The following is a 19,092-nucleotide window of genomic DNA, read 5'->3' as shown; positions in this document are numbered from 1 at the left end:
TGACCTGCGGGACACGCTGATCCTGCCCTGTCGCCACCTCTGCCTATGTAACACCTGCGCCGACACCCTTCGCTACCAAGCCAACAACTGCCCTATCTGCCGACTGCGTAAGCCCCCCGAGGCCCCGCTGGGCCCCCCAGGTCACCCCGCCCCCCAGCCGGGCTGGCTTCCATGGAGGCTCTAGTCCCTCCTGACTCCCCCATGTCCTGACGACCTGTTTCCCTCTTCACAGCCTTCCGGGCACTGCTCCAAATCCGAGCCATGAGGAAAAAACTGGGCCCCCTGTCCCCAGCCAGCTTCAACCCTATCCTCTCATCCCAGACGTCCGACTCAGAAGAGCATTCTGTAAGTTGGGCCTTTTTTTTGTTTTTCCCCACCTTCTGTCCTCCTTCATGTGGCTTGGCAGCAAGTAAGTGAATCTTGGCACTCTGAAGTATTGAGTAAGCTGGCCGAGATCGCATTGTGTTAGAACCAGCCTATAGTGCAGTGGAAAATGATGTTCTGATCATTAAAACCTCTCCTTGCCACCTTGGGAGCTCAGTGTCCAGTTAATATTTACCATCCCTAGAGCCAGCGGCTTGCTGTTTCACTCCGGAGGTGGGGTCAGTTCTGGAAGGCCCCCAGGCAGAAACAAGAGGGTGATTGTTTGAAGTTTAGATTCAACTTACTATTTTTATCTGAATCCTCAGAGGTGACTCTTTCTTTACTCCGTTTTATGGCTTCAGATAGTAGGAGCCAAGTAGATGAAATAATTCACCTTGGTCTCGTAGTGTAAGTGATGGTGCAAAGCTTCCGAGCTTTGTAGTTACAGACTAGAAGGTCTTGTCTTTAGGTTAATATGTGAGTGGAAGAGATTAATTATTAATTATTCAGTAAGTGGTACTGGAATGATTAGGTAGCTATTTAGGGAAGAAAAATCAGTTCGTTTAGCACTTCATGCCTAATCAGATCATGAATTCCAGGTGGAGGAACTAGTTAACTACCCTAAAGGCAAAGCAAACCAAGCCTTAAAAACCCAGAATACTTTACAGATGAGTCTTCAGTTGACTATGGATGAGGGTTCTCTAGATGGGTTCTCTAAGCCTGAAAACAACCCGAAAAAAGAACATGTAGATTTTATCACATAAGAAACTTTAAACTTTAGATATGTAAAAGATGGCCCAAATTAAAACACAATCAATAAATCCTATAAAGAAAAAAATGTAGGCACAACAAAATGTAGTCAGAGGAAAGGCTAGGATCTCTAGAATAACTCACCTGAATGAAACAATAGATAAATGGGCAAAGATAGTATAAAAAAATTTCTCAAAACAGGAAACATAGCTGGTTAATGATCAAACACATTAAAATTTTAAGTCAACCACATTAAAAATCAACAACATGCTGGTTAAAATGAGAGACCATTTTTCACCTTTCAAATTAAGAAACTTCCTTTTTTAAAGATAACCTCATGCTGTCCAAGAAGCAATTAAAACAGGTATTCTGTCCTGCTTATAGGAGTATACCTAGAAAGTTCACTGTAGAAAAACAAACAGCTATATATATCAAGAGCCTTAAAAAACATTTGTACTTGGGGATTTCCTGGTGGTCCAGTTGTTAGGACTCCGTGCTTCCAGTGCAGCGGCCGCTGGTTTGATCTGGTTGTGGAACTAAGATCCTGCCTGCTGCACGTCACAGCCAAAAAATAATAATACAAATAAAATTAAATGTTAAAATGGCTTTATAAAAATAAAAAAGGTGTGTGATAGAGTGAAGATTTAATAAAATTAATAATTGACGGGAAAAAAAAAAAGAACCTTTGGACTTGGTAATCTAAGGTCTTAGAATTTAATACCCAGAAAATGATCTGAAAAAAAGAGATGTGTGCATAATAAATGAACAGATGTGCATCAACATGCTGCTTACAGCGGGAAATGGATGCAATTAACAAGCCACCACCAGTGGAAGAATTAGGAAAGGTATGGTATCTATGAAAATGGACACAAGTGAATGAAAATATTATGTTCTGTGAAATAAGCTTGGTATAAAATTATTATTTACAGATTGATCACAACTGTGTAAACAGTACAGAGGAAAAAAAATTAGAAGAAAATACACTAGAAGGCTGATGAAAGCTATCAGTTGGGTGACTCAGTTATTTTTTTTCTTTCCATTTTTAGATGTTTTCCAAATTTCCTGTAAAGAACACATATTTCTATTATAATCAAAAAATAAACATTATTAAGAAGCAGCTCATGTATGAGTAGAGTCTCGGCACATGTGGTTCTCTGATATTTTCTCTTTCTTCTGCCTCTAATAGAGACGCTTTTCTTGGCAGAACCCCCAGACTAGATATAAAAGAAAGCATTTTTCCACCACAGAGGAAGAAACACACTCCTCCCATAAAATGAAAAGTATCTAATCAATTTGTCAACCTGTCTCTGATTCCCCTAGTCCTCAGAGAACATTCCGCCAGGCTATGAGGTGGTGTCTCTTCTGGAGGCCCTCAATGGGCCCCTCACCCCATCCCCAGCGGTCCCCCCACTCCACGTGCTCGGAGACCGACACCTCTCAGGAATGCTGCCTTCCTACGGCAGCGACGGCCACCTGCCTCCCGTCCGCACCTTCTCCCCCCTCGACCGCCTCTCCGACTGCGGCAGCCAGGGACTCAAGCTCAAAAAGAGTCTCTCCAAGTGAGTAGGCGGCGAGCGACAGCGTTGGCCCTGGAGTCCTTGACCTGATGCTTTCGGTCCCTCCTTCCGCTCCTCTGTGCTCCACTCCAAACCTGGGCCCCAGGGGCGGCCTAGACCCTCTGGGCTGTTGCCAGAGCTGCTCATTTCACTGGAGACCTGGGCTAACAACGCCTGAGGGGGAGTTATCCCATCCCTTAGGAGAGGAAAATAAGATGGTACATGGGTCCTTAGGCGGATCCAGACGGATAAAACTTACAAGTTCTGTTTCGGGAGGAGGGTATAAAGTATAGGGAAGATGACATCGTTAGGGTCATCTATGGGAGCCTCCCTGGGGAGCGTCACTTAGTCTGAGGACTGAAGGAGCCTTGTGATCTGTATTTCTTAAGTATTTACATCCACCTTGGCACAAGTCATGGAGCTTCCCAGCTGGCATGGTGGTAAAGAATATGCCTGCAGTGCAGGAGACATGGGTTCAATCCCTGAGTGGGGAAGATTCCCTGGAGGAGGAAATAGCAACCCACTCCAGTATTCTTGCCTAGAAAATTCCAGGGACAGAGGAGCCGGGCGGGCTTACAGTCCATGGCGTGGCAGAGTCAGCCATGACTGAGCGTGCGTGCACAGGCACAAGTCATAATATAAGTTTCCCTGAAAGAAGAAAGGAGGGTATTTTACAGATGAAAATACTGAAACCCTAAAAATGTCAGTGGTTTCCCCCAAGTTCAGACACAACTATTTGAAGGAGCAAAAGGGAAAACTCAGATTTTTCTGACACCCAGAAGAGGTCTCAGACCCCTCAGTGCCTTTTCCCACGTCTCTACTCCTTCCTACGAGGTGAGTTCCCTGCAGTTCCCCCCACGGCCCTCTGACTTCTAGTTGATGGGGGTGCAGGCAAGTTCCATTCTTTAAGTGGGCATTGGCTGCAGCTGTTTCTCCCTCCGGCCTCACGCAGGTCCATCTCCCAGAATTCTTCCGTGCTGCCTGAAGAGGACGATGAGCGTTCCTGCAGTGAATCTGAAACACAGCTGTCTCAGAGACCGTCAGGCCAGCATCTCAGAGAGGTAATGTATGGGCCATCCTTGTTGGGTTTTGGACTCTGGGTCCTTTCCTTCCTGCCTGCTGGCCTCTTCCGGTCCATCTGCTCTCATTCACTCATCAGACACCTTCTGAACACCCTCTGAGATGCAGCAAAGGTGTCAGTAGACTCATTCTTTCAACAAAGTATGGGGCCTGTGTATCTGACCAGTTGTGATCCTCTGTGCTAAGAAGAGCAGCAGTGGAGAGACACTAAAGTCCTGCCCTCGTGGTGCTTATTATAGGCTTGGCAGTCGGGGTGGGGTAGACACGCAGGACAGTCAAAGACAGTCAAAGTGTATGTGGCAGGTGGTACCACTGATCAGGTAAGGGAGGGTTGAGACTAGGAGCGGGGATGCTCACTTTAAAAAGTGGTCCATGGTGGGACCTCCCTGGCAGTCCAGTGGTTATGACTTTGCCTTCCAATGCAGGGGGTGCAGGTTCGATCTCTGGTCAGGGAGCTAAGATTCCACCTGCCTTGTGGCCCAAAACCCAAAACATAAAACAGAAACAATATCGTAACAAATTCAATAAAGACTTTTAAAATGGGCCACACGCACAAAAAAGCGGTCCGTGGAGAATTCCCGGGCTGTCAGGTGGTTAGGACTCCGCACCCCCACTGCAGGGGCAGAATTTCTCAGACATTGAAGAGAAAGGCGAGAGAAACATTCCTGGTCGCAGGGACGGTACTCGTGGAGCACGGAGCAGAAATGGGGGCCCTGAGAAGGCCAGTGGTACAGCGGGAACTTGGCCCCACCAGTTCCCCCCGGCAGAGGTGTGCAAACAGGATCAGGCAGGAAACAGACAGAGCTAGGCAGGGGGGATGCCTGAACTACAGTTTAAGAAAAGATTACCTGGAGGAGAGAGTACCAACAGACCTTTGCATCTGCCCGGGGTGGACTGAGGTTACCAGCCCAGGTGACGGATGGCGGGGTGGGGGTGGGGGGCCGGTGCGGGCTGGGGAGGGAGATGGTGTTTATGTTAGATCCATCGAGCTGGAACCAACCCCCCCATCCCAGAGGAGAAGCCCAGGGGGGCTCCAGGGCCTCGACTGGTTTTGTGTTCTTCCCCTTTAGAAGGAAAGCTGTTTGTAATCCTGGGGAAGCCTGGGGTGTTCCCGTGTCACAGCTGCTAGCTGACCTGGGTCATCTGAGCTGCTGTCTTTGTGTGGCTCCAGCAGGTGCTGGGCCTCGGGCAGGAGGCGCTCCCACCTCCCCGGGGAGACAGCCAGCCAGCCCAGATCAGGGCTGCAGAGAGTGATGACAGAGGAGAAACCGGCTCTGCCTCGCATGTCACCCCCCACCATCCTCGCCCGGGTCCCCTGCCCTGACCCCTTCCCTCCAACTCTGCCTCTCCCCAGGAATGTGGTGTCACCCCAGAAAGTGAGAACCTGACCCTGTCATCGTCAGGAGCTATTGATCAGTCGTCCTGCACGGGAACCCCGCTCTCCTCCACGATTTCCTCCCCAGAAGGTACCTGAGGAGGGCGGGAGTCCACGGCACTTCTAGTATTTCCTCCGGGATGGACTGGGGAAGCAGCCAAGTGATACCTCAGCGGCCACACCAAGTAGGGCCCAACTTGAGAGGGAAGCGGGACTCAGTGTCTTGAAATGAGAGGGTGGTCTTGCCACCCAGCTAGGGGGGAGGCAGGTATCTTGCTCCCAGTCCTGCTGTGGTAAGGTTTCTTTTAACATCGTAACAGGGAAAAGCAAATCCCTCACTCCTGAGGTTGAGTTCAGAGCTCTAAAATGTAAAGGATAAGGACTTCCCTGGGGTCCAGTGATTCAGACTCCGAGCTTCCAATGCCGGGGGCTCAGGTTTGATCCCTGGTCAGGGACCTAGGATCCTCCGTGGCCCACTGCGTGGCCAAAAAGAAAAAATTTAAACTTAAAGCGTAAAGGAGCCAAACCTTGGCAAACCTTAAATCTAAACCCTGTTTGGTGAGGGCAAGGCCAGGCTGCCATGGTCCTCATGGCCCCCGGGTGCGGGGAGAGAACCCTGCTCCCAGTCGGCTCATGGCAGCTATGTCTGACCTCCATCTCCTCCCCCCCTCCCCAACTCCTGTCTCCAAAGACCCTGCCAGCAGCAGCCTGGCCCAGTCGGTCATGTCCATGGTGTCCTCCCAGAGCCAGCACTCCCAGATCAGCACCGACACCGTCTCCTCCATGTCCGGCTCCTACATCGCCCCTGGCACGGAAGAGGAGGGGGAGGCCCTCCCCTCCCCCCGGGCCGCCAGCAGGACCCCCTCAGATGAAGAAGAGGTAAGCGGAGGGTGCGGGATGGCCCTTGCCATCTGCAGAGCTCTGGTTCTGCAGGCTCATCCCAAGCAGCTCAGTCCAGGGTCTGCCAGGGAGATCAGAAAGCCTCCCCAGTGCTCGGGAAGGGAGCCCAGAAAACAGGGTACCGCGTCCTTAAGTCGAAGACACCCTCATATCTGATCTTTGGTTTGGCACCACTTCTGTCCTGAGGATTGGTTTGGGCTTGCTGCCAGGCGAGCTGGGGAGGTAAGCTTGCCTGGCAGCTTACAAGGTGGTGTCTGCAACTTGATTTTTGCCGCTCTTCTGCAGGTGACGCCCGCGGCATCTCCAGACTGCAACTTCATGGGCCTAGCAGCCGAGGAGCAGGACGCAGAGGTAACAGCCAGGCGGAGGACGGTGGTGGTGCGGGGAAGTCTAGGGGCCTTTGGTGCCGGCAGAGGGTGCGAATGGGATGGGAGCTGTTCTGGAAGAAGCCTGTTAAGAGGCAGGTGCAGAGCCGAAGGACTGCCCAATTAGCAAGGGCACTAGTCTCAGTGTAACAGACGTGGAGAGAGTTCTAGAGGGAAGTCTTCCAGGTCAGACCCTCGAGAGGGTGTTTGTCCTCCATTCACTTAGTATTCACCTGGGACAGCCGGCTCACGGGTGCTTCCTGGCACTTGGGGGACACCGACCACGTGACGTGGCTTTTGCCTGCCTGTTACCCACTCCACCCATCCAGGAGCTCCATCCGGTGGAGGAGTCAGGATTGTAATACAGCATGAGAAGTGCTCAGACCCAGCTGTGGGGCCGTATAGGAGCACCTGGCTCACAGTGAGGCCACCAGAACTTTTTTTTGAGCCACAAGTTCTCAAAGACATATCTGGACAAGGTTTGAGATCCTAAGGAATTTCTGAAAGTGCTTTGATCTCACAATTTGCTTTTTCAATTCACAACTTCGACATCCACCTTAGAGAGACAGTGTGAGCTAAACTATTACCTAGGCTATTCTTGAGTCCTAGGATCTGTCTGTAATGTGCCTCAGACCTGGTCCCTACAGGCTGATCCTGTCTTGCCAGGCAAAATCTGCCTCTGCTGGGCCTCCGAGCCGTCTCACATGGATGGGAAACGCACAGAGACCAGGAGGGTGGTTAGCGCTGTTTTCAGCCACTCGGTACACTCGTGTCACTGCTTTCTGGACTCATAGCGCCTTCCTTCCGTCCTAGGGGAACGATGTTCTAGAGGAAGAGGACGCATCGCCCACACAGGAAGATGGTAAAAGGCCTGGTCTTTGGCTCCCTGTTACCACATTTCTTTCCTGGGTATTCGCTAAACGGTACAGAAAGGGGCACTGGTGTGACTGGGTGGAACAGCAAAAATTTGCTTGATGAAACAGCAGAAATCCAGCAGAGTATCCGAGGACCTCAGGGGCCTTCCCAGCTTTTTCCAGGCCCCCGAGCCAAGGCTGCAGAAGATATCATTCGGGTGGTTCTCTGTCTATGTGGAGTAGATTCTGAAGCTTCTTGGGCAGCTCCCTTCACCTTCCTTCCTGCTTCAGCTTCTCAGCCGAGTCTCATGGAGCTGGTCGGGCAGCCCTGGAGCTGAGCTGTAGCAGCAGCAGAGGGCAGTTTCCATCGCTTGGTGGGAAGGACTGCAGGCAGTAGGTCTGGTTTTGCTTTAGTGAAGGAAAGGGCTGTTGTTACAGTAGCAGCGGGGCCTTGGCAGCAGCGGGCACAGTGAAGGCTGCAGCAGAGACTTCGGCAGCTCAGGGCAGGCCAGTGTTCGTAGGCTATTGGGCAGACTCTCTTTACTGTCATTAGGCCTCAATTATACCTGGTGTTTTTTTTTTTCTCAGTTGGAGTAGTTTACAATGTGTTGGTTTCTGCTATATGGCAAAATGAATCCATTATATATATATATACAATATATAATATTGTAAGTATTATGTATAATATTTTATTATATACATACATACATATAGGTACAACCACTCTTTTTTTGATTCTTTTCCCACATAGATCATTACCCAGTATTGAGTAGAGTGCCCTGCCCTATACAGCAGGCCCTTATTAGCTGTTTTACATATAGCAGTGTGTATATGTCAATCCCAAACTCGCAATTTAGCCCTCCTCCTCCTCCCCCTCCCAACCATAAGTTTGCTTTCTACATCTGCGACTCTTTCTGTTTAGTAAATAAGGTCAATCATATCTTCAGGGGGAAGAATTTTGTTTCTAGTAAGCCTAGAGGGGACCTGCAGGCAGAGCAGGGAAGCAGGATCCGAGGGGGCTGGGACTCCCACCTGGGAGGGGAGGACCTGGCACCCCAGGGAGCAGTGTCTCTTCCCTCCACTGCTCTGAGGCACCTCCTCAGAAGGGCGACCTCCAAAGCAGACCTGGATCCCAGCCTGGACGCAGGTGTCACGCTAGTCGCTTCTGCTTTGGTGCTGGCCGTTGCCGGGGGTGGGGTGCCGTCGGGGAGGCGCAGGCACACCGGACCGCTCCCACCTGGCCGGGGAGCCGGGGAGGAGCAGTGTGGTGAACCAGACTGCGCCTCCGCGCGCCAGCCAGCCGAGTGGGGTTTGGGCGCTGCAGTTGATGTCTTGAGGGTTGAGTTCCCCATTGTGATTGTCGCCCTGGCAGTTAATATTAGCTTCTGGAAAGTGCAGGGCAGCAAGTGGTTTCTGCCTGACATTCCAGAGCCCAGCACGGTAGCTGTATGTTTCTTCCTGTCCCTTCCACCAAGAAAAAAAAAGAGGGGAGAGTCTTGAAAAAAAATAACATCTAAAACTGTCCCTGTCTTACATGACTGTAGGTTTCCAGTCAGTCCCTTAGAACAGGGGTCCCCAACTTCCAGCGTCTAATGCCTGATGATCTGAGGTGCAGCTGATGTAATCATAATAGAAATAAAGTGCACGATAAATGTAATGAGCTGGAATCATCCTGAAACCATCCCCCACCACCCTCTGGTATGTGGAAAAACTGTCTTCTGGGAAACCAGTCCCTGGTGGTGAAAAGGTTGGGGACTGCTGCCTTAAAACATACTCAGAACAACAAATTAAGCCTCATCAGAAAATAAATTGTAATTTTGTGAACTAAGCAGTTCTTTGATTTGACGGGCAAAATTGTGGAACCGAAGAGCTTTAATTGCTGTTTTATGTATTAGTCATTTCGCAGAGCCTTGTGGTCATAAACACACCCTATACAAACCCACAGTCACGGGCCAGAGGCAGAATCGCTTCCCCGGTGGCTCCCCCCAGCTCTTCCCAGCCTGACTTAGTCCTGCTCTGGGCTTGGGCCCACATCCTGCAGCCCTCCCCAGGGTCTGACTTCCCAGGAACAAAGGCTGGAAAGGAGCCTGTTAAAGAAACAGCAGGACAGGAGAACACAAACAATTTAATTCCTTTTTTGTCCACTCTTTACCCACTTAATTACTGTCTTTTTTTTTAACATATGATATGGTTTGTTTTTTTTTTGTCTCCATCTTTAAGATTTTTATTTTAAGGACAGCAAAGCAGAGAAAAAACACAGCCAGCCCCTCTCTAACTGCCTTAACTCCGTTACAGGCCAGAGGACATGCGCATTTCTAGGTATGGAGTGTGACAATAACAATGACTTTGACATCGCCAGCGTGAAAGCACTGGACAATAAGCTGTGCTCTGAGGTCTGCTTACCCGGTGAGTGGCAGTCTGCTGAACATGAACTTGGTGGGAGATGCTCCCTCCCCGGCTCGCACCCCTGCTCTCACCCTGGGACACCCACCTCCTGCCCTGGAGTTCCTGCAAGCAGGCACGGGCTTTGCTAAGATGCTGGAAGCCAGTTGCTGAAAGGAGAGTCCTTGAGCAAAGAGAGACCCCTGCTCTGAGCGAGACTGTTAAGGCACGAAGAAAAGGGGCAAAAATTCCTTCCATTTCTTCCGATTTGTCCTGACGGGGCGCATGCATCACAATCTTACAGATCCCGTGGCAGGGGGCCACGTCTTGCTTCTATCAGCAGCGTGGGAGGCAGACATCACCTCTGTGAGAAAGTCTCAGAGAGCCCTGAGCCCTTGAAAAGGGAACTTACAACTCCCCAGAGGAGTGTGGATCGTTAGGATCAGAGAGGAATTTGAGAGTCAGCGTTTCATAGATGAGCGAGTGGCTCTGGTTTCATAGATGAGCGAGTGGCTCTGTGACCCAGAGCCTGGGTGACCACCAGTTGCCTTATGCTCACTGGACGTGGATCCCAGAGGAGAGATCAGGGGTGGAAGGTGCCTCCTCTCCCCGGAGACTTAACTCAATTGGCCCTCTCCCAGGGCCATCAGGGTGCCCCTGACGTGTTCCCACGACGCTAAACTGAATCTGTGATACATTCTCACAGAGAAGCCCACCTGTCAGTCACACTCCAGGCACTGAGGTCCCTCTGGTCCTTGCTTACCAAGGGCTCCACCAGCAGGCCTCTAAAGCCACATCTTGCCCAGTGAACTAGGTTGAAATTGCCTCTCCTGGGTTCACGGCAGAGATTGCCTTCACATTGCGTGGTTCTGTAATCTTTTAAAGTGCCCTGAAACGAAGACTTCCTTCGCTTCAGGACAGCCACGTCTTTGTCGTGGGTCCAGTGCTTTACTAGCTCGGTGACGTGGCTAGGGGCTGGAGGGACAGCCTCCTGTGGTTGCCACTCTCCATCAGCCTGCAGAAGACCCAGGTCCTCACCCCTCTGGCCCTGCGCAGGCTTGCGGCAGGGGAAGCCATAATTCCCAGAGACGCCTCCCCACTTAGCGCTGACCCTGCCAAGTCTGTGCCGGGAGCAGCTGGGGCCCAGGGTCCACTTCATTCCTGCCTTCCCGCTCCTTACCTGGCTTCTGTCTGTCCATGTGTTTCTCATGTCTTTTTGCCAAATTTGTAAGTCTGTCTGTCCGGTTTGTTTATTTTGAAACTCATTTATGTTATCCAGACTCTGTGAAAGTTCATGTTCACTCGTGCCCCGAGCTTGCTGGGCGTGCGCACACCCAAGGGGCTCTCACTGGGGCTTCCATTCTTAACTGGCAAGGGCCTATATTCCACATGCTGGGATTTTTTCAAGAAAAAAAAAATTGTGAGAATAGATGAATCCCTGTTCCACAAAAGTGTGGATGCGTCCGGGGCAAGGGTTACAGGAAGAATTTGTTTTGGTCAGTAGCTGGGGAAGATGACCAGGGGTTCCCTGGTGGCTCAGATGGTAAAGAATCTGCCCACAATGCAGGAGACCCAGGTGTGATCCCTGGGTTGGGAAGATCCCCTGGAGAAGGGCATGGCTTACCCACTCCAGTATTATTGCCTGGAGAATCCCATGGACAGAGCCTGGAGAGTCCATGGGATCACAAACAGTCAAACATGACTGAGTGATTTAACACTTTCACTCTGGGGAAGATGACATCCCCTCACTCTGCCCTGTGTCTGTAGCAGCTGTGCCCACTGGGCTTTAAGAGAAATCTAGGTTCTTGCTTCCCCCCGGGGACCCCCCTTCCCACCCTCATTTTTTCGCAGAGGGTGGGGATTGTTTCAGCCGACCGTGCTGGTGGAAACTGATCCCATTCTGTCTGCTTCTTCCTCTCCCTACCTCCCTGTGGCCAGCCTGCTGGTGGATCTTTATTCCACTCTGGGCTTGCAGGATGGGGATGAGACCTGGAATTCCTTATGGTGATCTCAGGAGCCAGCCATTCTCAGATTAAACCGAGTTCACCGTTCAGGCCAGATGTGAAAGCACATGCCTGGGATGGCTGCTCTGGTCCCAGGCATGTGCTCGAGGGGGTCCCTACGCAGCCTCACCCGGAGGTCTCAAAGGCTCTCGTGGGAGAGGGCAAGTACATCTGCTCTCTCAGTAAGTGTTTCTACAGTTCCACTGTTAGCATCACACTGGTACCAAAGTGCTGGGGAACTCTCTGGAAGGATGTGTTGGGTTAATGACAGAAGTACCCACTTTGGTAGGTCCCATGGAATAGACAGGCTTCGTCACACTCAGCTGGAAGTTCGGAGTTCCATCCTATGGCTGAGGTACTGCAGGCTGGCTTAGCCGCCAGGACAGCTTCTCAGGCACTCTGTCTCCCTCTCTACAAGGATGTCAGTCCCTTCACGGAGGGCCCACGAGCAGCAGAGCCCGGGGAACATCCCATGGCCCACTGCCCCCAGCCACACACGTGCTCTGCCAGGATCCCCAGCTGGTGGCGAGGACCACTCACGTCCCTATCCTCCCCGCTCTCATCACCCATGTGGGAGTGATGCTCAGAGAGTACCTGTGTCAATCCAGCCCCTCTTTCTCTAAGAAGCTTCTGGATCTTCTTGGACCCTAAAACTAAAGCAGAGTGTGAGAATATTGGTATATTCTGAGGTTGTTCTGAAAGATTCCCAAAGAGAGGAAATCTGAGTTGAGAGAGGTAGGTGGTGAGCAGATAAGAATGCGTGCTAGGCAGATGTGATTGCAAGGAACATGATGGCGTATCACACAGGTGGCAGGATAGTAGTCAGGGGACTGGTGACAGTTCTGTGCAAAGGCTCTGGGGAGTGATGGGGGAAAGCAAGGATAATTTGGCTTAGTGGAAATACAAATGTTTTTAAATGACTGCATTGTACAGGAGTGGGCATCACCAAGGAAATGTAAAATACTTATGGAGGGAATCCCCTGGCGGTCCAGTAGTTAGGACTTGGCACTTTTACTGCCATGGCCCAGGTTCGATCCCTGACTAGGGAACGAAGACCCCCCAAACCATGCAGCATGACCAGAAAAAAAGAAAACAAGTACTTATGGAGACCTGAAATAACCCAAGACTAAGACAATACTAGCAAGGGTTACACTTCCCAGATACTAAGGAAAAATTGAAATGAACATCCTCTTTTCCTGGAGAGACTCTACAGGATGGTCGGAGCTGTTACAGCCCTCGCATTTAATTAGTGGCTGGGCAGAGACAGGAAGATGGCTCAGACAGTAAGGAATCTGCCTACAATGCAGGAGACTGGAGTTCGATCCCTGGGTTGGGAAGATCCCCCGGAGAAGGGAATGTCAACCCACTTCAGTATCCTTGCCCGGAGAATGCCATGGACAGAGGAGCCTGGTGGGCTACAGTCCATGGGATCGAAAAGAGTTGGGCATGACTGAGTGACTAACACTTTCAGAGACAGGAAGGGGTGTGCAAAAGCACCCTGGATGTGCTTCTCAAATCTGCCTCTAGAGGTCTCTCCACTCTCCCATTTCTGAGTCCCCAGGATGGAATTCCGCGAGAAGCACCTTTTTCTACCCCTGCTGAAAGATCCTGAATCTCCAGGCTCCCTTTTCTGGCTGAGGGCTGGACAGAATGGCTTACCTGCTGCACCCAGGCTCTCCCTCTGAACAGGAGGAGCCGAGCAGCAGCAGGGTTTGGCCATGGGTCCAGCAGGGGCCCTTTTGAGAAGAAAGGGTACTGTCACGAAGCCCAGGAGCACAGAGGCTTCAGGTCTGAGTCTTGAGGTGGTTTCAGAAGGAGCCACGTGTGCGCCCTGGCTCAGGAACTGGACCGGTGGCGTTGGTAGCAAGGACTCAGGCATTCAGACCTGGCAGCCGGTGGTGGTAGCCGCGTAGTGGAGGCGTTTGACTTTGTACATGCGTGTGTGTCTCTGTGTCTTCTCTCTCGTTTACCATTTGCTTTTGGTCTTTCCCACCAAACAGCCACCGTTCCGGAGTCCTGCCCCCTAAACATTGAGGAATAGGTATGAGTTCTACCAAATTATATACTTGAACAAACAACTCACTCTCTCTGGGGGTTCTTAACTTAGAAGGGCGATCTGGCTTACTTGTCATGCCATCACACTTAGAGGGCCATCCTTAGAGGGGTACCAGACTGTGGTGCCCCCAGGGAATAGGGACTCCCACATTCTGTCTGGCTGCGAGAGATACCTAACAGTTCTCTGTCTCACGGACTCCTCTGGCCTGGGGTCCATCTCTGCAGGGTAGTATAAGAGGTTTAGGATGGATGATTGCAACTGGACATTTATGCGAAATACTCAGTTTCTACCCACTTAATCCTAGTGTTTCTGCCATTAAAGGGTTTCGTGTCTTGGGCTGGCCTAAACGAAGGCTGACCCCAGACCCTCATGAGTGGCCTCCTTCGACAGGAGAATATACTGAGCCTCAGGCCCCCAGTCCAGGGTCACGGGCTCTGTCCTCGGAATGAGCCCCCTGCTGGGCCGGGTGTGCCTCTTGGCTCCGCCCAGGAGAAGGTCACAGTGCAATGGAGGAATTCAAGGATTCAGCGATTTTCACGGCATGAGGAGGGGGGCAGTGGTACAGGCCCTGGGGGAGCAAGTTGGCACATGCTGGACCCTCTTTGGCTGGGGGGCCGTGTGGGACAGGCTGGGAGAGATGGCTCAAAGGTTCTCAGACCAGAGGTTGGACGACTTTCCCCAACCCCAGGGGGTTAGGGCTTCCTCCTCTCCACTGAAAGGAGTTTCTTGCTGCACTGGAGGGAATGAATAGATGGAGCCAGTTTGTGGGCTGGAGGACTGCTGGGGGGAGATGAACCTGAACAAGGCTGGGGGCGGGCCTGGTTGTCGAGCACATTCTAAGAGTCAGGCACCCTGCTCAGCACTCTGCCGTGTCACCTCGCTTACCTCTCCCAGCAACTCTGGGGGCTAAGTACTCACTTCCATCTGATAGACGGGAAAACTGGAACTCCAAGTACAATGACCTGCCCAGGGTCACACAGTCAGTATGTTACAAGTTGGGGGTGTACCCAGTTTTACAGATTTAGACATGACTAGAGAGTGAACAGCACTTGCTTGGTGGCTCAGCGGTAAAGAATCCTTCCTGCCAAGTGGGAGACCTGGGTTTGATGATCCCTGGGTTGGAAAGATCCCTTGGAGAGGGAAATGGCAACCTGCCCCGATATTCTTGTCTGAAAATTCCATGGACAGAGGAGCCTGGCGGCTACAGTGTCTGGGGTCGCAACGACTGGGACATGATTTCGCGACTAAATAGCAGCAGAGGGTGAACAAGCCAGAGGTTGTGACTGGATACACAGCACAAAGGAGAGAGAAGCCCCAGTCCAGGGGTGTGGACGTTCCCAGCGTGGGCAGCTTCTCAAGCAGGAGCCGTGGACTGGAGACAGGATGATGAGTTTAGAGGATGGTACTCGCGAGACCCCATGGCTCTGGGGCTGATACCTCCTGGGCTTGATGGCACCAGCTGATAGCAGACCTCAGCGGGCTGTTTGCAGAAAGAGAGGAATGGCTATTGCACTGTCCTCCCCCATGCCATTCAGTCCCTGGCACCCTCTGGGCAGCCAAGCACTTCCTGCTCCACCCTGGTCCCCACAGCAAACGTCAACTCTGGGCCCAAATTAACACATTCTTCTCCCTCCCGTCCACTTCCTCCTGCCTCACGAACATCTCAGCTAGACCCAGTTTCTTTTCCTTGTCTGCGGTAACACTGAAGCAAACTTTAAGACCAAATAAAGATACAAATGTGGGTCCTAGGGCAAGGTCCCACAAAACAGGGACCATCCATGTGTCCCGCCATTGCGGGCCCCAGTGTCCGTGACTGTCCCTGGCCCAGTGGGCACCACTGCTCCTGATTCCTCATGTGCTGTGGTTGGCACACCATGGGAGCTCCAAGTCATGGGCAGCCTGCCAGTTTTCGTGCTGAACTCCCAGGCTGCCCTGCTGGGGACACCATCTGGACTGATTTGGAGGTCCAGCTCGAGTAACCTTGTTTTTCTCTTCTCAGGTGCCTGGCAGGCTGATGACAACGTGGTGAGTCGTCGGAACACGCAGCGCCGGCGCTTGTCCTCTGGAAGCCTGGAGGACCCCGAGGACAGGCCCTGCGTGTGGGGGCCTCTGGCCGTCTGAGAACCGCGGCCTGTGTGCCAGGGCCCCCCTCCTGTCCTCGCATCCCTTCCTGGCCTCGCTGCACCGCTGACCTGCTGGGCATCCTCAGCAAGACACGTGGAGACTCTTTAGACCCACGTGGAAGCTGGATGCTTGAGGGCTCCTGCTCCTTCTCCCAGCCTTCTTCCGCAGTCATGATCCTTCCCCTCTCAGAAGGGACCAGAAGCCTCCTTGCTCCTTGAGGGCTAAAGCCACGGGATGAACTGCAGCTCCTGAGACCTCTGCAGAGACTTTTTGCAAACGTTTCCACCAAATCTTGACCTTCAGGTGGAGCTGAGGCCCGTGGACCACTTGTCTCTCGTGCATCTTTGTCTCCTTAGGCGGGTAGACCAGGAGGACTCGGAGTTTGCGTGACTTCCTTACAAACACCTGGCGTTTTCTGGTCTCTGGGACATCATGACCAATCTGAAACCTCCAGTTTGGGGTAGGGGGTTGGGGGATGACTCCTGCGAAAAGGGAAAGCCATATTGCACTAGAAGTGGAGTTCCCCCTCAGAAAGCGTTAGGAGCTCCTTTCTCCAGGACAGGAAACAGTGGCAACCACTGGAAGGTTGGTTGGGAAAACAGTTCTTTCTTCTTTCTGGTAGCAGAGGCAGTGCCTCATGTGTCTGTCTGCTTAGGAAGGAGGCTAAATCGTGCTTGAATCTGAGAATCCCTTAGTTACATGGCTCCCTTCCGGAGGGTTATTTATGATCAGGTGCACTCAAGAAAGCCTGGGACTCCATCCTAAGGTGACACCGCAAAAACAGTTTGACCCCTTCTCTGTGCCAGGCACGTGTTGGGAGCTGTCGTGTGGTATCACATTTCATCACTACCGCCCTGTCAAGTGGCCTTCTTATCCCCACTGTAGCCATCTCCACCCCCTTTTCTTAAATAGTTGAAGAAACAGATTGCGAGAGGGGTGGAGCGGTAATTCTCAACTGGTGCCCAGGAGCCCCAAAGGAGGTTGGGGAAAGGGCTGAGCTGGGGCCAGGGGTAGTCCAGGGGGCTTCCCCCCACCCATTGTCCTCCCCTGCCTCCCCCCCAGGTCTGCTGAGCCTGATGGGGGAGGTACTACCTTCCATAGGCTCATTAGAGATTTAGAGGTATTGTTCAAATCATGTGTCCACCCCACCCCAGTCCTGTGTAGGACATACAACTGACACGCTGAAACAGCAAGACCAGACCGTAAGCTGTTGGCTGTTCCTGTCTCACCACTGGTGTCGGCAGTGGATTCCTCCCGCTCTCAGATAGATGTGCTGTCTGCCGGGTTTTGGAAGAGGTCGTTGTTCAGTGGAGCCTGAGACTGGGAAGCAAAGCTGGATCCAACAGTTTGTGAGGCAGAGGTGTGATTGACAGAGCCCTAGGATGCGTCCACCACGATGACCTGAATTAATAGTTGGTATTGTGGCCCTTGAAGAACTTTTCAGGTCCTCCCCAAGGCCTTGAGGCGAGCTCAGTGCCCAGAGGACCTTTCAAAGCTTCTGTGTAGTTTCCTGGCGCTGCCAGGTGGGTGGTGACCCGCACACTGGTGGCTGTGGGTCACATCCTGCTCTGGGGGATGGGGAGGCCTGTAGTCCCAACAGACACTACACAAGCCAAGCCTGAATCTCTGCCTCTGTCTTGAGTTTCTCACGTTCACCTTCTCTGAAATCCTGCAGCAGACTCTGCTGTTTCAGGCCCCACTTCATGTCCTTTCTTTCCTCAAAACATTCGTATGGCCCCTATCTTATTTAAGATATGAGCAATAACCCCACTTACTGATTTCCCTGAAGTTTGAGCCCCAGAAACATTAGGGAATGGGACTTCCCTGAGCCTGGGGTGGTGGCATTCAGACCCACCTGCTCTCCCGGCAGGTAGTATTCACAATGTGCTGTTACTTGAGATGAAAGAGAGGCAGGTAAACAGTAGCCACAGCGGCCAGGAACCCTAAGAGGAAGCCATTGTCTTCACCCCTTCTGGAGGGTCTGCCTTCTCCAAGGAAGAAGCTCAGAGAGATTCCTCAAGGCCTTGGCTCCATAACCAAGACTGACCTGGGTGAGAAATGGCTCTTCATGCCTGTTCTCAGACAGTTCCTGCTCTCTCCCCAAGCCCCCCACCACTCTGCTCTCATTTAGCTCTTTGGCAAGTAAAACTTTCCCTGGTGCTCTAGTGGTTAAGACTCTGCACTTCCACTGCAGGGGGTGCAGGTTCGATCCTTGGTCTGGGAACTAAGACCCTGCATGCCACATGGTCCGACCAAAGGTGGGGATAAAAAGATTCCTAGAAATAGCTCATCCAGACAGGCTGGTCTTCAGCCTGGTCAGGGAACAGGGCAAATACCCCAGCCATCATCTGGAGACCATCATGTTGTAAGCAGGTGACCCAGAGAACCTGTGACAGGGCCTGGCTTCTCCCACGAAGCCACAGACTCCCCTGAGTTTGCGGTTCCTTCCTGCCATGCTCAGGTCTGAGCTCACCTGTGAGCTCACTTCTGAGTGGTGCCATGACCCTGGCCTCCTCATGGAGTCCTTTTTCCTTCTCCTACCCAGTCCCATCCCCCCAGGGGTCATGCCCACGCTGGGGCATCGCCTGGGCACAGATCCACACACTGTAAGCCATCTCACCTGGGCAGAGTTTGTGTCCTGTCCACCTGATCTCGGCATGCTGGTTTCTCACTTTGCTTTAGGATCTGCACACCTAGTATGTGGGAGTCTGCGTGTCCTGTCGTGCCATCTGTGTACCCCTCACCCCCCCGGAGTACACTTGTGGGCACACTACAGTGGGGATGTCAAGGATGCAACATTTATGGATTGCTGCATGATTCTTAAAAATGAATAAAACTGTTGACAGGGGAAGGAGAGCCGTTAACTGCGCAGCTGGCTTATTTGTGAAAGTTTCTGTCTCACTTTCTCCAGCACTCTTTATTATTTTTCCTCAAGACAAGCTGGATATGAAGGAGTGAACTAGGACAAGGGATAGGGAAAGACATGTTTCTGGATGGGAGTTGACTGCTGGCCTGGTCACAGCTCCTGTGCAAAGGCGTGATAAGGAGCCCTCCCCCCAACCCTCACCCCCTCCCCCCGCCCTTAAACCGGAGAACTTCCAACTGCAGCTGCTCAATAATTGAAGAGCAGGAAAGCTGGTGACTGGAGGGAGGCTGGGAGAAGGGAGGAGAGCGGACTACAGTCCGCTGTTGGTCCTCATCACTTAAAGGCTAGTGAAATTAACGGAGCAAATGATCCTGGTAGGAGAATTTGGCAAGGGCATGGCTTTTCTGGGTACCACTCA

General features: G+C 52.0%; 1 protein-coding gene across 2 annotated transcripts in view; it reads left to right on the top strand.

The window, feature by feature from the left end:
* RNF157 (ring finger protein 157) overlaps nt 1-18,670 on the top strand; it is a 58,833-nt gene extending 40,163 nt beyond the window's left edge. The window contains exons 11-20 of one of the 2 annotated variants that reach the window (XM_010856206.1): nt 6-107; nt 233-345; nt 2,434-2,672; nt 3,622-3,730; nt 5,104-5,215; nt 5,816-6,003; nt 6,310-6,375; nt 7,203-7,251; nt 9,539-9,649; nt 15,684-18,670. In XM_010856206.1, the coding sequence (XP_010854508.1) occupies nt 6-107; nt 233-345; nt 2,434-2,672; nt 3,622-3,730; nt 5,104-5,215; nt 5,816-6,003; nt 6,310-6,375; nt 7,203-7,251; nt 9,539-9,649; nt 15,684-15,805 (1,211 nt within the window). In that variant the 3' untranslated portion in view covers nt 15,806-18,670. Of the gene's footprint in view, nt 1-5; nt 108-232; nt 346-2,433; nt 2,673-3,621; nt 3,731-5,103; nt 5,216-5,815; nt 6,004-6,309; nt 6,376-7,202; nt 7,252-9,538; nt 11,187-15,683 lie in introns of those variants that run through there. The other variant, XM_010856205.1, reaches the window with a different exon arrangement.
* Nucleotides 18,671-19,092: the final 422 nt, after the last annotated feature.

The sequence above is a fragment of the Bison bison genome, unplaced genomic scaffold (assembly GCF_000754665.1).
Source record: "Bison bison bison isolate TAMUID 2011002044 unplaced genomic scaffold, Bison_UMD1.0 scf7180017864371, whole genome shotgun sequence".
NCBI classification, from domain to species: domain Eukaryota; kingdom Metazoa; phylum Chordata; class Mammalia; order Artiodactyla; family Bovidae; genus Bison; species Bison bison.
The sequence above is the reverse complement of the archived record's forward strand: the minus strand, read 5'-3'. Positions and strand labels throughout refer to the sequence as shown.